Here is a 15,964-nt window from a genome sequence, read left to right as displayed (position 1 = left end):
TTTGCTTCTTACTCTTTTGCCTAAACGAATGGTCTGGGGGTAATGTGGGATCTCATTTTTAAACATTTTTTTCTGCTTGCCTTAAAAAATTATTTGTATTACGTATGCTTCTGAGATATTTTGAACCTGACTTCAATGAAAAAGCACACATATATTATATGACCATTAAATTTAAAAGATCAGTGTCTCTTTACTGATATTGAGTTGGGGTGAGAGAAGAGAAATAATTTATTCCTTAAATCTACTCTATTTATTTTTTATTCATTTAATTTGTTTTTTGGCTCCCCACAGAAAGCAATATTTTTAAAATTTAGTTTAAAGACAGTATGGCAGTTTGGTTTCTGTTTTTTAGGGTAAAAAGGAACTTGGCCAGGTGCAGTGGCTCACACCTGGTGAAACCCCATCTCTGGGCACGGTGGGTGGCGGTACCAATTGTTCACAACTCCATTTTCTTATTGAACAATTGCAACTACATTTCTCTGTGAGTATTTTTAAATAAACTTATTTTGGACAGTATGAGCTTTGGGAAGGGAATTTATATACATTACTTTAAAAGATTTTCCTTATTATTTTCAGATTTCAATGTTAAGAAATAGTTTTTTTTAAAGCTATATTTTCAGTGATGGCTTTAATGTCAGTGAGAAACCAAAACCTATATCTGTTCTCATAAGCAATCTAAACCATAGAAATTAGTAAGACTTAAATGCATCTTTTAATTTTATTCTTAGAAATTTGATTTTGGTCTTGAAGTGGCAGGGGCAAAATACAAAAACAAAGATTAGAAAAAAGAAATTAAAGAAAATAAATTTAATTTTGGGCTCTTGGCCTTTCTAGAGTCTCTTCAAATAATTTCATGCGTCTGGTGATTGTGTTTCTCAGTTACGTGGTTAAGCTGTACATTGAGCTCAGTATTTTGTCATCTTCCTCTGTTCTGATACTTACTTCTTGGTATGAACGATTGAGTTTACTGGTGGCTGTAGTTTCTTTTCAGCAACCCTAGACCCCTGCCACGTGTGCAGAATGTAGTGAAGCCAAGTTTGAGGTTGGATCTGGAGCCCTCCAACAATCCCTGTGATGTGCAGTCTAGCCTGGATTTCTTCCTGGCCCTGGAGAAACCCAGTTGAGAATTCCTAGGATTGCTGTGCTCACAGCAAGTGCTTTAGTCTTGTCCTCTGCCAGATGTTTTCTTTACTGGGCATGAAAACGCCATCAAAATAATGCTAAGAGAATTGAAATATAGAGAAATAAAAATAAGCAAAGAAGAAGAAATATTCAAAATGTTCAGGATGGCTAAAGCAGTAGGCCTAAGGATGATCTAGAAGAGAGAGAAATCTAGCTTACTTGTGTTTTCTCACATCCTTCTACATCTTGAGAAGAAGTTTTAGCAAGTAACCCTGAAGTAGTTTTTTTTTTTTTTTTTTAAAATTTTAATTATAAGCTGTACTTGGTGGCTGATGTCTGTAATCCCAGCACTTTGGAAGCTGACGTGGGAAGATCACTTGAGGCCAGGAGTTTGAGATTAGTCTGGGTAACATAGTGAGATTTTTGTCTCTACAAAAAAAAAAAAAAAAAAAAAATTAGCTGGGTGTGGTGGCACAAGCCGGTAGTCCCAGCTACTCAGGAGGCTGAGGAAAGAGGATGGCTTGAGCCCAGGAGTTTGAGGCTGCAGTGAGCTGTGATTGCACCGGTGTAGTCCAGCCTGGGTGACAGAGCAAGAATCCGTCTGTTAAATTTTTTAAATTTAAATTACATATAGTAAAGTTCACTTTTCTTTGGTGTATATGAATTTTAAAACATGTATAGACTCATATAACCACTACTGCAAACAGGATGCAGAGAATAATTCTATTACCTTCTAAAATTTCTTTATACTACTCTTTGTAGTTAAACCTTCCTTTCATTTATAATCCCTGGCAACCACTAATCTGTGTTCTCCACCTCCATTGTTTTGGTTTTCTAGAATATTGTATAAATGGAATATTATGGGTAAATGCAACTGTTTAGTATCTTGATTAGGGTGGTGATTGCACAACTCTATGCATTTGTCAAAACTCATAGAAATGTATACACAAATGTAAATTTTACTGCATGTAAATTAAGGTTTCCATCAGCTTTCAGTTCTGTTACTAAAGGATCATGCTGGAATATATGAAGATTTATGAGTGTTTTAATAATATTTTGAACTATGCAGGATTGCGATTCCACTGTCCTAACATGTCATTGCTGTTTTTCCTTGTCCTTTCCCTGTCTATTGTTTATATGTTTGCCTTTCCTTGTGTGAGTTTCTATCATGTATAGTATTGGGAACTTGTTTTTTTCCATAAAAGGTTTGAACTCTTTTTACAATAGAGAATCTTATTTTGTTTCAGGAGGTTAATATTTCCCTAGTCTGGTTTTTTTTTTTTCTAATTTTTTTTTTAAATTTAATATTTTGTAGAATCAAGTATATTGATCCATTGTGAATTCTTTCAGCACACTTCCAAAATAAAAACAAATGCATGTTGTTTGTTTTTATCCTTTCAATAACTATTTTATTTCTTCCTTTTATCTGCTATATATTTCTTTTCCTTTGTAGCATTAATGTCTCTTTCTCACCTAATCTTGATTAGCTCACTCACTCATTCATGAAATATGTATTGAGTATTTATAATATGTAAAATACTATGGTAGGCATTATGTTATTCAATTAAGAAACACAGGAACTTTGTTTTCTAATGAAAAATAGAATGGGTGCAGTGGCTCATGCCTATAATCCCAGCACTTTGGGAGGCTGAGGCAGGTGGATCACGAGGTTAGGAGTTTGAGACCAGTCTGGACAAGATGGTGAAACCCCTTCTCTACTACAGATACAAAAATTAGCTGGGTGTGGTGGTGGGCACCTATAATCCCAGCTACTTGGGAGGCTGAGGCAGGAGAATCACCTGAACCTGGGAGGCAGAGTTGCAGTGAGCTGAGATCGCACCACTGCACTCTAGCCTGTGTGACAGAGCAAGACTCTGTCTCAAAAAAAAAAAAAAAAAAAAGAAAAATATACATAAATAATAGGAATATAAGGTAGAAAATGCTAAGTGCCATGGAAGAAATAGAGATAAAATGTTAGAATTTAGAAGGATGAGAAATCTCATATAGCTGTATGAGATATTCCAGGTTTAATAATAAGGTGCATTTGAATTAAATCTGGATATATAATGTTCCAGTTACTATTTCTGCATAACAAATTATCATAAAACTTAGTAGCTAAAAACACCAACGATTTTATTAGGCTTATAAAATCTGTGGGTCAGGAATTTGGTAAGGGCACACACTTGACTCTGTCCCCAAGATGTCTGGGGTATCAGCTGGGATGACTTTAATGCTGAGAGGGGCTTAGGCTTGAGAGCTGGAATAATTTGGGGGCCCCTTCCTTCACAACTCTGGCACCTTTGTTGGGATGGCTTAAAGACTAGAAGTGCTGACTTAAATGCTTACACGTGACTTTTCCTCACAGCATGGAAATATCCCCAGTATGGTTGAACTTCTTATGGGCTCCAAGCACAATGTGGAAACTTTATCACTTTCTTTGACCTAGCCTTGGAAGTTGTGTTATAGTGGTCAAAGCAGTTGCAAGACAGCTATAGTCAAGGGAAGGGGTCATAGACACCTATCTCTTGATAGGATGAATGCCAAAGAATTTGTGGCTGTTTTTAAAAATCCATTCCACGAGGCCATGGTCTGAATGTCTTCCTAGGCTAAAAGAGTAATGTAATGATAACAAACTACAGAAAAGTAAAAATCTCTGAGAGATAATCCAAGGCAGAATTTCAGCTGATAATAGTTACCCAAAAGAAGTAAGGCAGGTTAGCCTGGACAACGCTGTCTCTAAAAAAAAAAACAAAAAAAATATTACCTGGGCATAGTGGCACATGTCTGTAGTCCCAGCTCCTTGGAAGGCTGAGGCAGAAGGATCACTTTGAACCCAGGAGATGGAGGCTGCAGTAAGCTATGGTCACATCCAACTGCACTTCCACTGGGGTGACAAAATGAGACCCTGTCTTCAAAAAAGAAGGTAAGTTAACTTTTCAACTAGATAATTACATTCCTTATGTCCTCTTGTCCCGGCCTCCTGACCATGATACACACACACCTTTCAGCTGTTTTTTTTTTGGCGGGGTGAATGACTCTGGGAAAGTATTTCGTTGGAAAGTGATTAGTCTCCTCCAGAAATCTGTTCACAAATGTCTTCTTGTGAATATCATGTGTGTTTATCTGTCTTGTTTAGTGGTTTGCAAAGAATTATCCAGAAGGGATGCATTCATATAGTATTAATAAAAGCGAAGAAGGACGACCAAATTTTAAAAAATATCTTGTTAAAACAATAAATATGTAGCATATTTTCTAGGTAACTGATACATTTTATTCTTCTATCCCAATGAAGTTTGGTTTATTCTTTTCTCTGGTCATTGATAATGAAGTGGATCAGAAATATAGGCTGGGAAGCACATTCAACAGGTAATGAGGACTACCAGAAAATTTAATTAATTATTGTTAGGCTACTCAATGATTGGGAATGAGGCATTTTTCTTATTCCCTCTTGTTTAGGATCTCAACAGAGAAATGAATCCATAATCCAAAACACAGAAAAGTTAAAATTTTGTAAATGAAAAGAATTTTGTAGGTCTTATGGCCACCTAAGTTGTTCTTTTTTATAGGGATGTGTGTGTGTATGTGTGTGCATGAGTGTGCATGCAGAGGAGGAAAAATTATCTTCAGATTAGGACAGTTGTTTGATGAGATAGGAAAGGCTTTGTCAGGTTGAGGTGCTTACTTGCCCATGTGTGTGTATGTATGCATGTATGTGTATGAAGTTAGCCAACCACCAAGCTCTCCGTGTGTAGTTACCCATTAGAACAGAACAGTGACAATAGATCTTTATTTGAACTTTAAAGTATTTGTAAATTTTTGAAAACAGAAAATATCATTTTAGAAGTACTGATGGCTTGTCATGGGAGATAATTGCCTTCTGTACCAGTGAGAGTTTAATTGGAAGGGAAGTAGAACATTCGAGAGCCCTTGTTTTTAAAAACAGTTTGCAGTGCTGATGGTTAAGATGTGTTCTGGCTATGGCACACCACCATAAAGAATGTGGACTTTAAATTACATAGGACTTACTTGCAGAATACTAGGTGACAAAGTAGCTCTGGGGCAGGTATTTGGAGGAGGGAAACCTGTAGGCAAGATAGACTCCAGGAAGTAGAATTCCTTATGATAATCATTTACTTACAGTTTCTTGAGGACATGAATCTGAATTGATTTTATTTTAAGAGTTTTAATATTTTCCCGCCTTTCTTAGGTGATTAATTTGCTGATGAAACCTGTGACTATTATATTCAAATTTGATATCTCTAGATGCAATTTATCTTTGAAATTCCAGATGAATTTTTGTCTCTTAGGTACAGTGTTTTTTTTTTTTTTTTTTTTTTGGAAGATGGAGTCTTGCTTTGTCACCAGGCTGGAGCGCAGTGGCGTGATCTCAGCTCGCTGCAACCTCCGACTCCGTGGTTCAAGTGATTCTTCTGCCTCAGCCTCCAGAGTAGCTGGGATTACAGGAGCCTGCCACCACGACCTGCTAATTTTTTTTTCTTTGTATTTTTTTTAAGTAGAGACGGGGTTTCACCGTGTTAACCAGGATGGTGTCGATCTCCTGACCTTGTGGTCCGCCCGCCTTGGCCTCCCAAAGTGCTGGGATTACAGGCGTGAGCCACCGCGCCCGGCCTGTAATCACTGAATTTTAAACATATAATTTCGACCCCATTACTGATTGAACAAATGAAATATTTTATATATGTGTTGAGCAACTCACTGTAACTTCTAAACAGAGAAGAAAATGAGGCAAATAACAAAAGTGGAATTCATATGTGACAGCTCTTAGCTTAGTAAGTAGGAGATTGTCTCTAAATGTATAGATTTTTCTGTTCTTCAATTTCCTTAAGAAATTTGATCAGGATGAAAAAAACTAGGAAGAGCCCTTACTCTCTCAAAGTCTTCTAGTCTGGTGGTTGACACAGATAACTGTGTGTGTGTGTGTCTGTGTGTGTGTGTGTTTCTGTGGTCTTTGTATCTAGTAGGATACAGCCATCCCTCCAAATCCACCGGTTCAGCCAATGGCAGATGAGAATATTCGTACAAAAGCAAAACAATTAAAAAAAAAAACAATAAAAATAATACAAATAAAAACAATAGAGTATAACAACTTTTTGCATAGTTTTTACATTGTGTTAGATACTATAGGTAATCTACCGATGATTTGAAATATAAAGGAGTATGTACATAGGTTATATGCAAATGTTACACCATTTTATGTAAGGGACTTGAGCATCCACAGATATTGGTATTTGCCGAGAAGTCCTGGAACTAATCTCTTGTGGATACTGAGGGATGACTGTATATAGAAAGCTATATTTTTAGCATAGATTTTGTGTGTAGTGCCATTAAAAGCTGGCTTGAACCATGGTGGTCTTGGCCTACTTTTGAGGGCTATCCTGCCCTTGGATTTGGTAATTTTACCCTGGTGCCAGAGGATTTGAGGGTAATGAATATCTGTTTTTCAGTACTATAACGTTGTTTTTTTACTTAAACTAAAGTCTGTTATTAATTTTTACCTTTCCTTTACCTCTAAATAAACCATATAAGAAAGCAAACAAATGCCAAAATATAGTCCAGCCTACTTCCCAGCAGAGTGTCTTCAGCTTTTCGTAGTCTACTAAACATATGGCCCTCCCAGCTTCCCTAATGAAGAAGTCTGTGGCCTAATGGGGCAAGTATTGTTTGCCTTTCTTTCTTTCTTTTCTTTTGTTTTTCTTAAGATGGAGTCTCACTCTGTTTCCCAGGCTGGAGTGCAATGGCGCAATCTCGGCTCACTGCAACCTTTGCCTCCCAGGTTCAAGCGATTCTCTGCCTCAGCCTCCTGAGTAGCTGGGATTATAGGTACCCATCACCATGCCCAGCTAATTTTTTGTATTTTTAGTAGAGACAGAGTTTCACCATCTTGGCCAGGAAGTTCTTGAACTCCTGACCTCGTGATCCACCCGCCTCAGCTTCCCAAAGTGCTGGGATTACAGGTGTGAGCCACCGTGCCTGGCCATGTTTGACTTTCTTGATACGTCTTCAAGCAGAGTTTCTTCTATTAACTTTGGAGAAGGGAGCTATCTGTAGCAATAGTTCATAAGCATTTTAGGGATGTAAACTTTTTGAGAATGTTGTGAAACTCGTGAACCTTCTTTTTTAGAAAAATTACCACGTGCACATAAAATATCAGGGGATTTAGACACTCTCTGAAATAGATATATGTTCTTTGTGAGAGCCCTCCAGATTATTAAGGTCCATATCAATGTCAGAATCAGTAGTATATTCTGGGATGCTCCTTTTCTAGTTTCTTCATGATTTGTGAAGAGTATGTAGTAGAAGAGATTGAATAAAATTGTAAACATCTCAATTTAATTTTATACCATGAGCGAAAATGGATGCTAACATCAGTAACATATAAACAAGTAGGTTCAAGATGTTGGTAAACTTTTCTGAGTAGCCGAGTTTAGATACTAGATTGATGTCAGTGAATAAAGTGATCTATATTTCATTTTGCTGTTGGCAGTGGTAAAATTGGATAAGGTTGTATTTTCAGACGTTGGTTTAGCTATAACTTCTCATGCTTTTGTCACTTATTTTTTCTTGCTCCTTATTTCTGTTGTACAGTTAGTACACAAGAAATAGAGAAGGGCAAGATAACGATGAAAAATGTTCTGATTTTGACTTGAAATAGAGATAATATAGTATGAGTAAGCATAAAGTTGGTATTCATCTAAATATTAATATTATTCAGTGTGACATGAAAAGGCATTTTACTTTGATGAAGAGTTTACCTCCTTCTTCACAGAGATAATGCCTCCTTTTTCTTTATTGATAACCTTGTCTCTTAACCAATGTCATAGAGAAACTGAGGGCTACTAGGCAGAAATTCTCTTGGCTTTCAGCACTCTTGTTCCTTAACTGTCTGTCTCCACCATTCTTTATTGCTTTAATTCCATTCTCAGAGGAAGCAGTGATTCCTTCTGGTTAAGGCTATTTCTTCCACCTGTGCTCAGTGTCATTTCCTTGTACTGTCAGTTAATTCCTTTCTCCTCCCTTTATTTTTCAACCTTCCCCTCTCCAGTGACTCCACTTTGCACTTGACATGCCCAAGGTTCTCCTTTCATCGGCTGTATCACTGTCCTCCCCCTCCCCATCACCAAACCACCACATGCTTTTCTTCTATTTCCTGTCTCTTTGAATGATATTGCCATTGATCTAATGTAGAAATCTGCCATAATAATAAATTCAGGCTTTATAGATAAGTCCCTGAGGGTTTTAAGTTAGGGCTAGAAAGGGGCATGATTAGATTTAATGCTCTTTTTCATCGTTTCTACCAGTTGGTTGAGATCACTATCTTAGTTGTAGTGATATTAGTGTAGTAAGTAAAATATTATGGGATGGTGGAGTATACACAATATTATAAACTGCAGATGCATTCTATTAGTAAAAGAATATTAGAACTATGGAGACTCTTACTTTCTGGCATAGTTAGGAATTTCTAATTTTTGGAAATAGAGGTGAAACAGGCAGGGTCTGGCTCTGTTGCCCAGGCCAGAGTGCAGTGGTACAATCTTGGCTCACTGTAATCTCTGCCTCCCAGGCTCAAGCCATCCTCCCACCTCAGCCTCCTGAGTAGCTGGAACCACAGGCATGCACCACCATGCCCAGCTCATTTTTGTAATTTTTGTAGAGATAGGTCTTTTTTGTTGCCCAGGCTGGTCTTGAACTCCTGAGCTCAAGCGATCTGCCTGCCTTGGCTTCCAAAAGTCCTGGGATTACAGGCATGAGCCACCACACCAAGCATGAAAAGATTCTTTTTTTCAGCTTTACTGCATGACCTAGTGCATGGCAGCTTACTAGGAATATTCGAAATCTTTAAAGAAAATTTCTTTAAAGATTTTGAATTTTCTTCAACGGAAGTGGAATATTTGTGCCCAATATCTGTATTTATAAATGATATATGTGTATTATTCTCATTAGCTCAGTCAGTGGCTACAAACCTTTTTGATTATGGGTGGCCATCAACAAAATATTTTTGTGTATGTATACCCCATATATATATTTATATAAATCATACACACATGTACTACTCTCATTAGCTAGTATGTTAAGGCAGGATATACATTTAGAGAGAGGTCCATTGTTAATAATACATTTCAATTCCTTGTACAGATAGCCTTCTTGATAATTTCAAATTTTGTATGTTCTTTCCTATCATATCTGATCATTATATTTACCACATGATATATTTGACCAGGGGCTCTTAGCAGGTGTATCAGTTATTCATTGCTGTGTAACAAACCACCCCAAACTTAATGACTTAAAACAATACTGATTTATAATTTTTTTATGATACCATAGATAGCTCTTCAGGCTGGGCACAGCTGTGGAATTTGTCTTGTGGCCTCACCAGGAATCACTCATGTTCCTGGCTGGCAGTTGGTGTTAGTTGTTGGATAGGTTATCTCAGTTCTCCACATGGTATCTTATTCCCCAGTAGACTAAACTGCTTCATCATTGCATGGTGGCCCTACGGTTCAGAGAGGGAGAGAAGTCAAACTGCTGTGCTCCTTCAAACCCAGTCTCCAGAATTTGACAATGTCCACTACATTGTATTAGCCAAAACAAGTCCCACGGACAATTTAGAGTCAAGAGCATGGAGAAATGGCTCTTACCTCTTGATGAAAGAAGCAGCAGTGTCACATTGCAAAGGCACATGGGCACAGAGAAAGATGATCTATTGGGGACCATTATTATAATGGTCTTAGTACAGCAAGTTGAAGATAGGTATTAACTTTGCTATTTTCTTGTCATTTACATGTGCTACTATTATTAGTATTATTTACAAACTACAGGAGTATTTTAGGAATATTTCAAGGCCATTTGTGCATTTTATACATGTTTAAAACTGGATAATCTAGTTTTATTTATCTGAGCACCTATAATCTACAATATAGCACAATAAACTGAAAGAAAATAACTAAATGAGAATATTACTGTCAACTGTTCTGCATTGTCTTTCCCCAGTATACTATAGCTTGAATTCTGTATGTGATACATGACTGACATATGGAGACTAAGGAAGGATATCATTGTTGTTATTTTAAAATCAAATGTTAGTAACTTAGTGTCTTTCTTTGTTTTTTAAGATGAAAATTATGTATGTATATGTGTGTATATATGTATATACCAGTAGATTGTTTTTGGATAACCTTAAAACTTCAGAGCTGGCTCAAGCCTGTAATCCCAGCACTTTGGGAGGCCGAGGTGGGCAGATCACGAGGTCAGGAGATCGAGACTGTCCTGGCTGACAAGGTGAAACCCCGTCTCTACTAAAAATACAAAAAATTAGCTGGCGTGGTGGTGGGCACCTGTAGTGCCAGCTACTCGGGAGGCTGAGGCAGGAGAATGGCATGAACCCGGGAGGTGGAGCTTGCAGTGAGCCAAGATTGCACCACTGCACTCCAGCCTGGGGGACAGAGCAAGACTCTGTCTAAAACAAAACAAAACAAAACAAAACAAAACAAATTTGGACCCATTGGTCTAACTGATGTGGAACAGTTAAGTGCCACAAGTGGTATTGTTATGTCCATTAGTGTCAGCCCTGACAGATGTGATTCAGCATGGCACTCTTCCCACTGCATTGTACTAAGCTTTAGAGCCCTTTTCAATGCAAAGATCTAGGCTAGCCTTCAGAAATGGTTAGCAAATGACACCTAAGATAATTTTTTAAAATTCTTGTTATAAGAGATTAGTTTTACTTGTGGAAGAGGTACGATATTCATATATTTTAGGTAGGCATTTTAGGAAAGATCTTAGCTCTGTCTATGTGCGTGTCTGTGTGTGTGTGTTTGGCAGTTTGTTTCCTGGAGCTAGGGAGATCCTGACTTTCATCTCTGCTTTAGCTGTTTATTTATTTTTGGATACTTATGGAGACACTTCATCTATGCTTTAATAATTTTTCTTGTTTTAAAAAAAGTATCAATGGCAACTTTGGTTTCTCTGTTCAAAAAAAAAAAACCTTTAAGAATACTTTCACATATTTTTAACTTGTATTTATGATGAAGAAAACAAGTGTTTATTCCTAACATATGAGGTTTGTTTTAATCCTCTTGTCTACGCAGCCCAGTTCACAGTGGCAGTTTCCTGATGTATGTGAATTTGCTGATCTGAGTTCTTTAGCTTTTCATACGTGGTTGTCCTGTTGTGCTGCAGGAGCTTTTTGCTTTTACTAAGAAGTTTACTACTAGAAAACCCTTGCTAAAATTCTAGTGTACTCTTAGCTGCTTCTTTTATAGCTGTGTCTTGGTGACTGAAGAGAATGCTTCTTCCATGTAGCCAGAGAGATTAACAGATGTCCGAGCTGAACCCCAAAGCATCCAGCCCTTTTTCCTGCTTTGACCCCGTAACCTCTCCCCTGGTTGGCAGTGTGCCTGTGTTGACAGTTCTCTTGGTTCAGCCAAAGGTGAAAGATAATTGCTTGTGGAGTAGCGGCCGGGATGGTATGTGTTTTTGTAGCAAGCATCCCCACCCCCGTCTCCAGGCAAAGCTTTGGATCTGGTGCATATTTCAAAGCATGTGTTAAACTTTATGTGATACTGATTAAAATGGAGGGCTCCAGGGTGAATTGGCAGAGTCCCACAACTGCATCTGCCAAATGACATACAGAGAAAATGTCTTGCTACAAATGGAAGGGCTGAAACCTGTCTATCTTAGCAATATGCAAGCCTGCAAAAGGAAAGGTGACTCTGGCCATGTGTATATACACAGCCTGTGGAACATGCAAGATTCTTTAGCAACTCCTTTGTTCCTACGGCATTTTAATGCAAAAGAAAGTCTTTTTATTTTCCTTCTCCTTCAAACAACAGTAACAACAAAACCCATATGGAAATAATAGTTAGCATTACATGTCAGTGCTGCATTCCCATTGAACATTTGTTTAAAAATCTAACTTGTACCAAAAATATGGAGGTGGAAGAATTATCTACCTTCTCAAATTAGATTTGTGAGTCACTGAGATAAGATCTGTGAAGTTCATTATTTGATTTTATTTTTTATGTTTTTGACGCAGAGTCTTACTTTATCACCCAGGCTGTAGTACAGTGACACCATCTTGGCTCACTGCAACCTCCGCCTCCCGGGTTCAAGTGATTCTCCTGCCTCAGTTTCCTGAGTAGCTGGGATTACAGGCACCCACCACCATGTCTGGCTAATTTTAGTATTTTTAGTAGAGACGGGATTTCACCATGTTGGCCAGGCTGGTCTCAAACTCCTGACTTCAAGTGATCTGCCCGCCAGTGCCTCTTCCAAAGTGCTAGGATTGCAAGTGTAAGCTACCATGCCCCACCAGTTCATTCTTGAAAGAAGAAAACTCTTTTCAAAGCAGAAAATTTGTATCCAGAGCTTTTAGATTCAAGGTCTCCTTAGGACATTCTTTTAGAAAGAAATATGCATTTATATCATAGGCATAGATCAACACTTCCTCAAAGGCAATGTAGACATTAGTATCTCATGTCACATTTTCTCACCCTGCTTTTATGACAGAGTTAGGATAGAGAAACAGTCAGTTCTTTAAAGGAATTTGGATTTTTTTTTTTTTTTTTTTTTTTTTTTAGGAAAGCAGAAAGGGTAAGAAATTTAGAGGAGTAAGGATGAGTGGCACGAGAAAAAAAAAAAAAGAAAAAAGGAAGAAAAGTTTGTGGAAAGAGGAAGGTAAGTAGATGAATAGGGAAGTAAACCAGGTTTCTAATTCATGGGTGAATCTGAGAGAACAGGTATCAGATTAGGGATTACAAAACATAGCATGGGTACTAAATATCGGTACAAAGCAGCCACGATAATGTTGATTTATGGATTTAAGTAACCCGACCAAACCTTGATGTATCTTATGTTGACTTTCTGCTCCAGGTATTAAAGTATTGTTTGATCCCGTGCATTGGCCTTTTATTTTTCAGAATGGTTCAAAGGATGGCTTTGGGGGTTCACTGTAAGATTTTTTGTCATCTAGATTATACTTGAGGTGGAGAGGCATAATTTAAACAACTTCATAGGCAAAGAAAAGAGCTACACACAGCAGATCCTGGATTAGGAAAATAATTGCGTTTTATTATTCACAACGTGCTTTTATGAACTCTCTTTAAAAATTTGCAAGCCTTGCTGTGAGCCGAGATCACACCACTGCACTCTAGCCTGGGCGACAGAGCAAGACTCCGTCTAAAGAAAAAAAAAAAAAAAAAAAAAAATTGCAAGCCTTATACATATGGAGATATTCTAGTTTTCCAGGTGAGACCATCTGAGTCTGTTTTGCTTTTAAGTGTGTTCTGAGATGTGTTATATTTCTTTGTTAACTCAGATTGCTTCTTCTTTTCCTTCTTTTGAAGTGGGGGCAGGGAATAATATATAGGGAACTGAAAGAGAAAATGCTGGAGCTGTTTGCCTACCATTTGTTAGCTTTTCTTGAATTTCATACGATTTCTTCATTTTCCCCTGGCATTAAAGCTCAGTGTTTCAGTCACAAATACACTTATTTCTAAACCATATTTTTGACTTAATCTTCTTTAAGGATAGTTTAGGGGAGTTGATAATCTGTTTTTCTTTCTCTTAGAGTTTTAGTTTTGTCAAATAGGACTTGCCCCAAGGATATTAATATTGACTTCATGTAAAAGAAGTTTGAAACCTAAGATTCCACTTAGTTTCCTCTCTTGGGCTTTTGTAGAATATTTTCCACAGGGAGAAATATGCAGCTGGATTGTAGTCAGCCACTAAATCCTAGTGAGTGCCTCTTTCTTCTAAGGATCATCCAAGAGTTTCAAATGGGTCAGTTACTAAAAGGAAGCTTCATCTCATGTGAAGCAATCTTAATTGATGAAGAATATGGTGAAAAAGGAAGAGGAAAATTCTGTACACTTCTTAGTGTAGTGAAAGTTGTAAAAGAGAAGCAGGAATAATAGAGAAGGAATTAGGAACTTACCAGTAATCATATAGTAAAGCATATAATAATGAACACTTTTACCTCATTAACTTATTCTGTGTGTGAAAGATTACCTTTGTTCATTTATTCTTTCAGTCAACACATAGCTATTGTGTATATGTTAAAAACAAGTTACTATACAGTATGTCAGATGGTGATATTTGCTATGGAGAGAATAAAGAGGGGAACAGGGGCTGGGCACAGTGGTGCACACCTGTAATCCCAGCACTTTGGGGGCTGAGGCAGACAGATCACCTAAGGTCAGGATTTCGAGACCAGACTGGCCAACTTGGTGAAACCCCATCTCTTCTAAAAATAGAAAAAAAATTATCCAGTTGGGGTGGTGGACACCTGTAATCCCAGCTACTCGGGAGGCAGAGGCAGGAGAATCATTTGAATCAAGGAGGCCGAGGTTTCAGTGAGCCGACATCACGCCACTGCACTCCAGCCTGGGCGACAAGGGTGAAACTCCATCTCAAAAAAAAACACAAAAAAACAAAAGATATGCAACACTGTATTGATCCCAGAGAAGCCCTGCTAGTTTATATTTTCTTTTTATAAGCATTCCTGTTAAAATTTTTTTTAACCCATGTAGTTCTGTTTTCTGAGATATTAATGAGAAATAGAATAAAAGTTATTTATAAAATATTATTGATTAACCTATTAAACTTCATATTCATAATGGCATTTTCTATAAGCTAAACTATGTTATGTGTTAAGATTTTTTCTTTTAAATTTTGGTCCCTCAGTTAATAGTTCTATTTCTCGGTAGATGTATTAATTTCCTAGGGCTGCTGTAACAAAGTACTACAAACTAGGTGGCTTTAAAACACAACAGAAATTTATTATTGCACAGGTCTGGAGTCTAGAAATCTAAAATCCAGAGGTAAGCTGGATTGGTTCCTTCTTCAGTGCTCACAGAGAATCTGTTTCATGCTTTTCTCCTAGCTTATGGTTGCTGCCAGCAATCCTCTGTGTTCCTTGACTTATGACAGCATAACTCCAATCTCTCCCTCTTTAATCACATAGCATTTTCCTTGTGTGTCTGTATCTCTTCTTCTTTTGTTGTATTTATTTTATTGTATTTTAAATAATAGAGATGGAGTCTTGCTATGTTGCCCAGGCTGGTCTTAAAGTCCAGGGCTCAAATCATCCTCCTGCCTCAGCCTCCAAAAGTATTGGGATTACAGGTGTGAGCCACCATGCCCAGCCTCTTCTTTTAAATATGCCAATCGTATTGGATTAAGGCCCACCCTGAAGACCTCATTTAACTTTATTACATCTGCAAAGACCCTAATTCCAAATAAGATCACATTCACAGGTATTAGGAATGAGGACTTGAACAAATATTTTTGGGGGACACAATTTAAGCCACAAAAGAGTTTAAGTTGACTGAGTACCTGACATGTCCAGCAGCTCTTTCTCTGTATTGTTGTGCCTTGTGGACAGGTGGAAATGAGCCCCAAGTAACCCAGAAATCTTTAGTGTAAGAAAGCCTATACTTCATGAAAAACTGAGAAGATATAACAGGCTCTCTATTTAGAAACTGAGACTAGTACTGTTTATACAAAGTTGTTGAATTGCTTAGAATTGCTTAGAAAGACTGTTGCATTTGGTAAGTCAGTAGTGGTTAATAAGAGACATTTTGTGTGTGTGTGTGTGGGGCTGTTAATTACAAAGAATTATATTAGATGTTGTCAAGGGATTCAAAATAAAGACTCAATCCCTTGAGAACCTTTTCCGGAATAGTGAATTGACGTGATCAACTGATATTTTAAATATTGAGGGAAATTGAGAATAAAGGAATGATCAGGCTAGTTTACCTTAGAAAGTAAGATATTCTGCTTAATTTAGAATATAAGAGATTCTTCTTTATTTTTTCTCATGGAA

The 15,964-nt window shown here is 37.5% G+C and overlaps 1 protein-coding gene across 5 annotated transcripts in view; it reads left to right on the top strand.

Moving 5' to 3' along the window:
• EXOC6B (exocyst complex component 6B) overlaps positions 1 to 15,964 on the top strand; it is a 703,452-nt gene that overhangs the window by 120,442 nt on the left and 567,046 nt on the right. For 3 of the 5 annotated variants that reach the window (XM_007970245.3, XM_073023070.1, XM_073023071.1), the window contains exon 7: positions 353 to 481. The exons of the other annotated variants lie outside the window; for them this stretch is intronic. In XM_007970245.3, coding sequence (XP_007968436.1) covers positions 353 to 481 — 129 coding nt within the window. The remainder of the gene's footprint in view (positions 1 to 352; positions 482 to 15,964) is intronic. 5 annotated transcript variants of the gene reach the window in all.

Source organism: Chlorocebus sabaeus, chromosome 14 (assembly GCF_047675955.1).
Source record: "Chlorocebus sabaeus isolate Y175 chromosome 14, mChlSab1.0.hap1, whole genome shotgun sequence".
NCBI lineage: Eukaryota > Metazoa > Chordata > Mammalia > Primates > Cercopithecidae > Chlorocebus > Chlorocebus sabaeus.
Note: the sequence above shows the minus strand (reverse complement) of the source record. Positions and strands in the feature narration are given on the sequence as shown.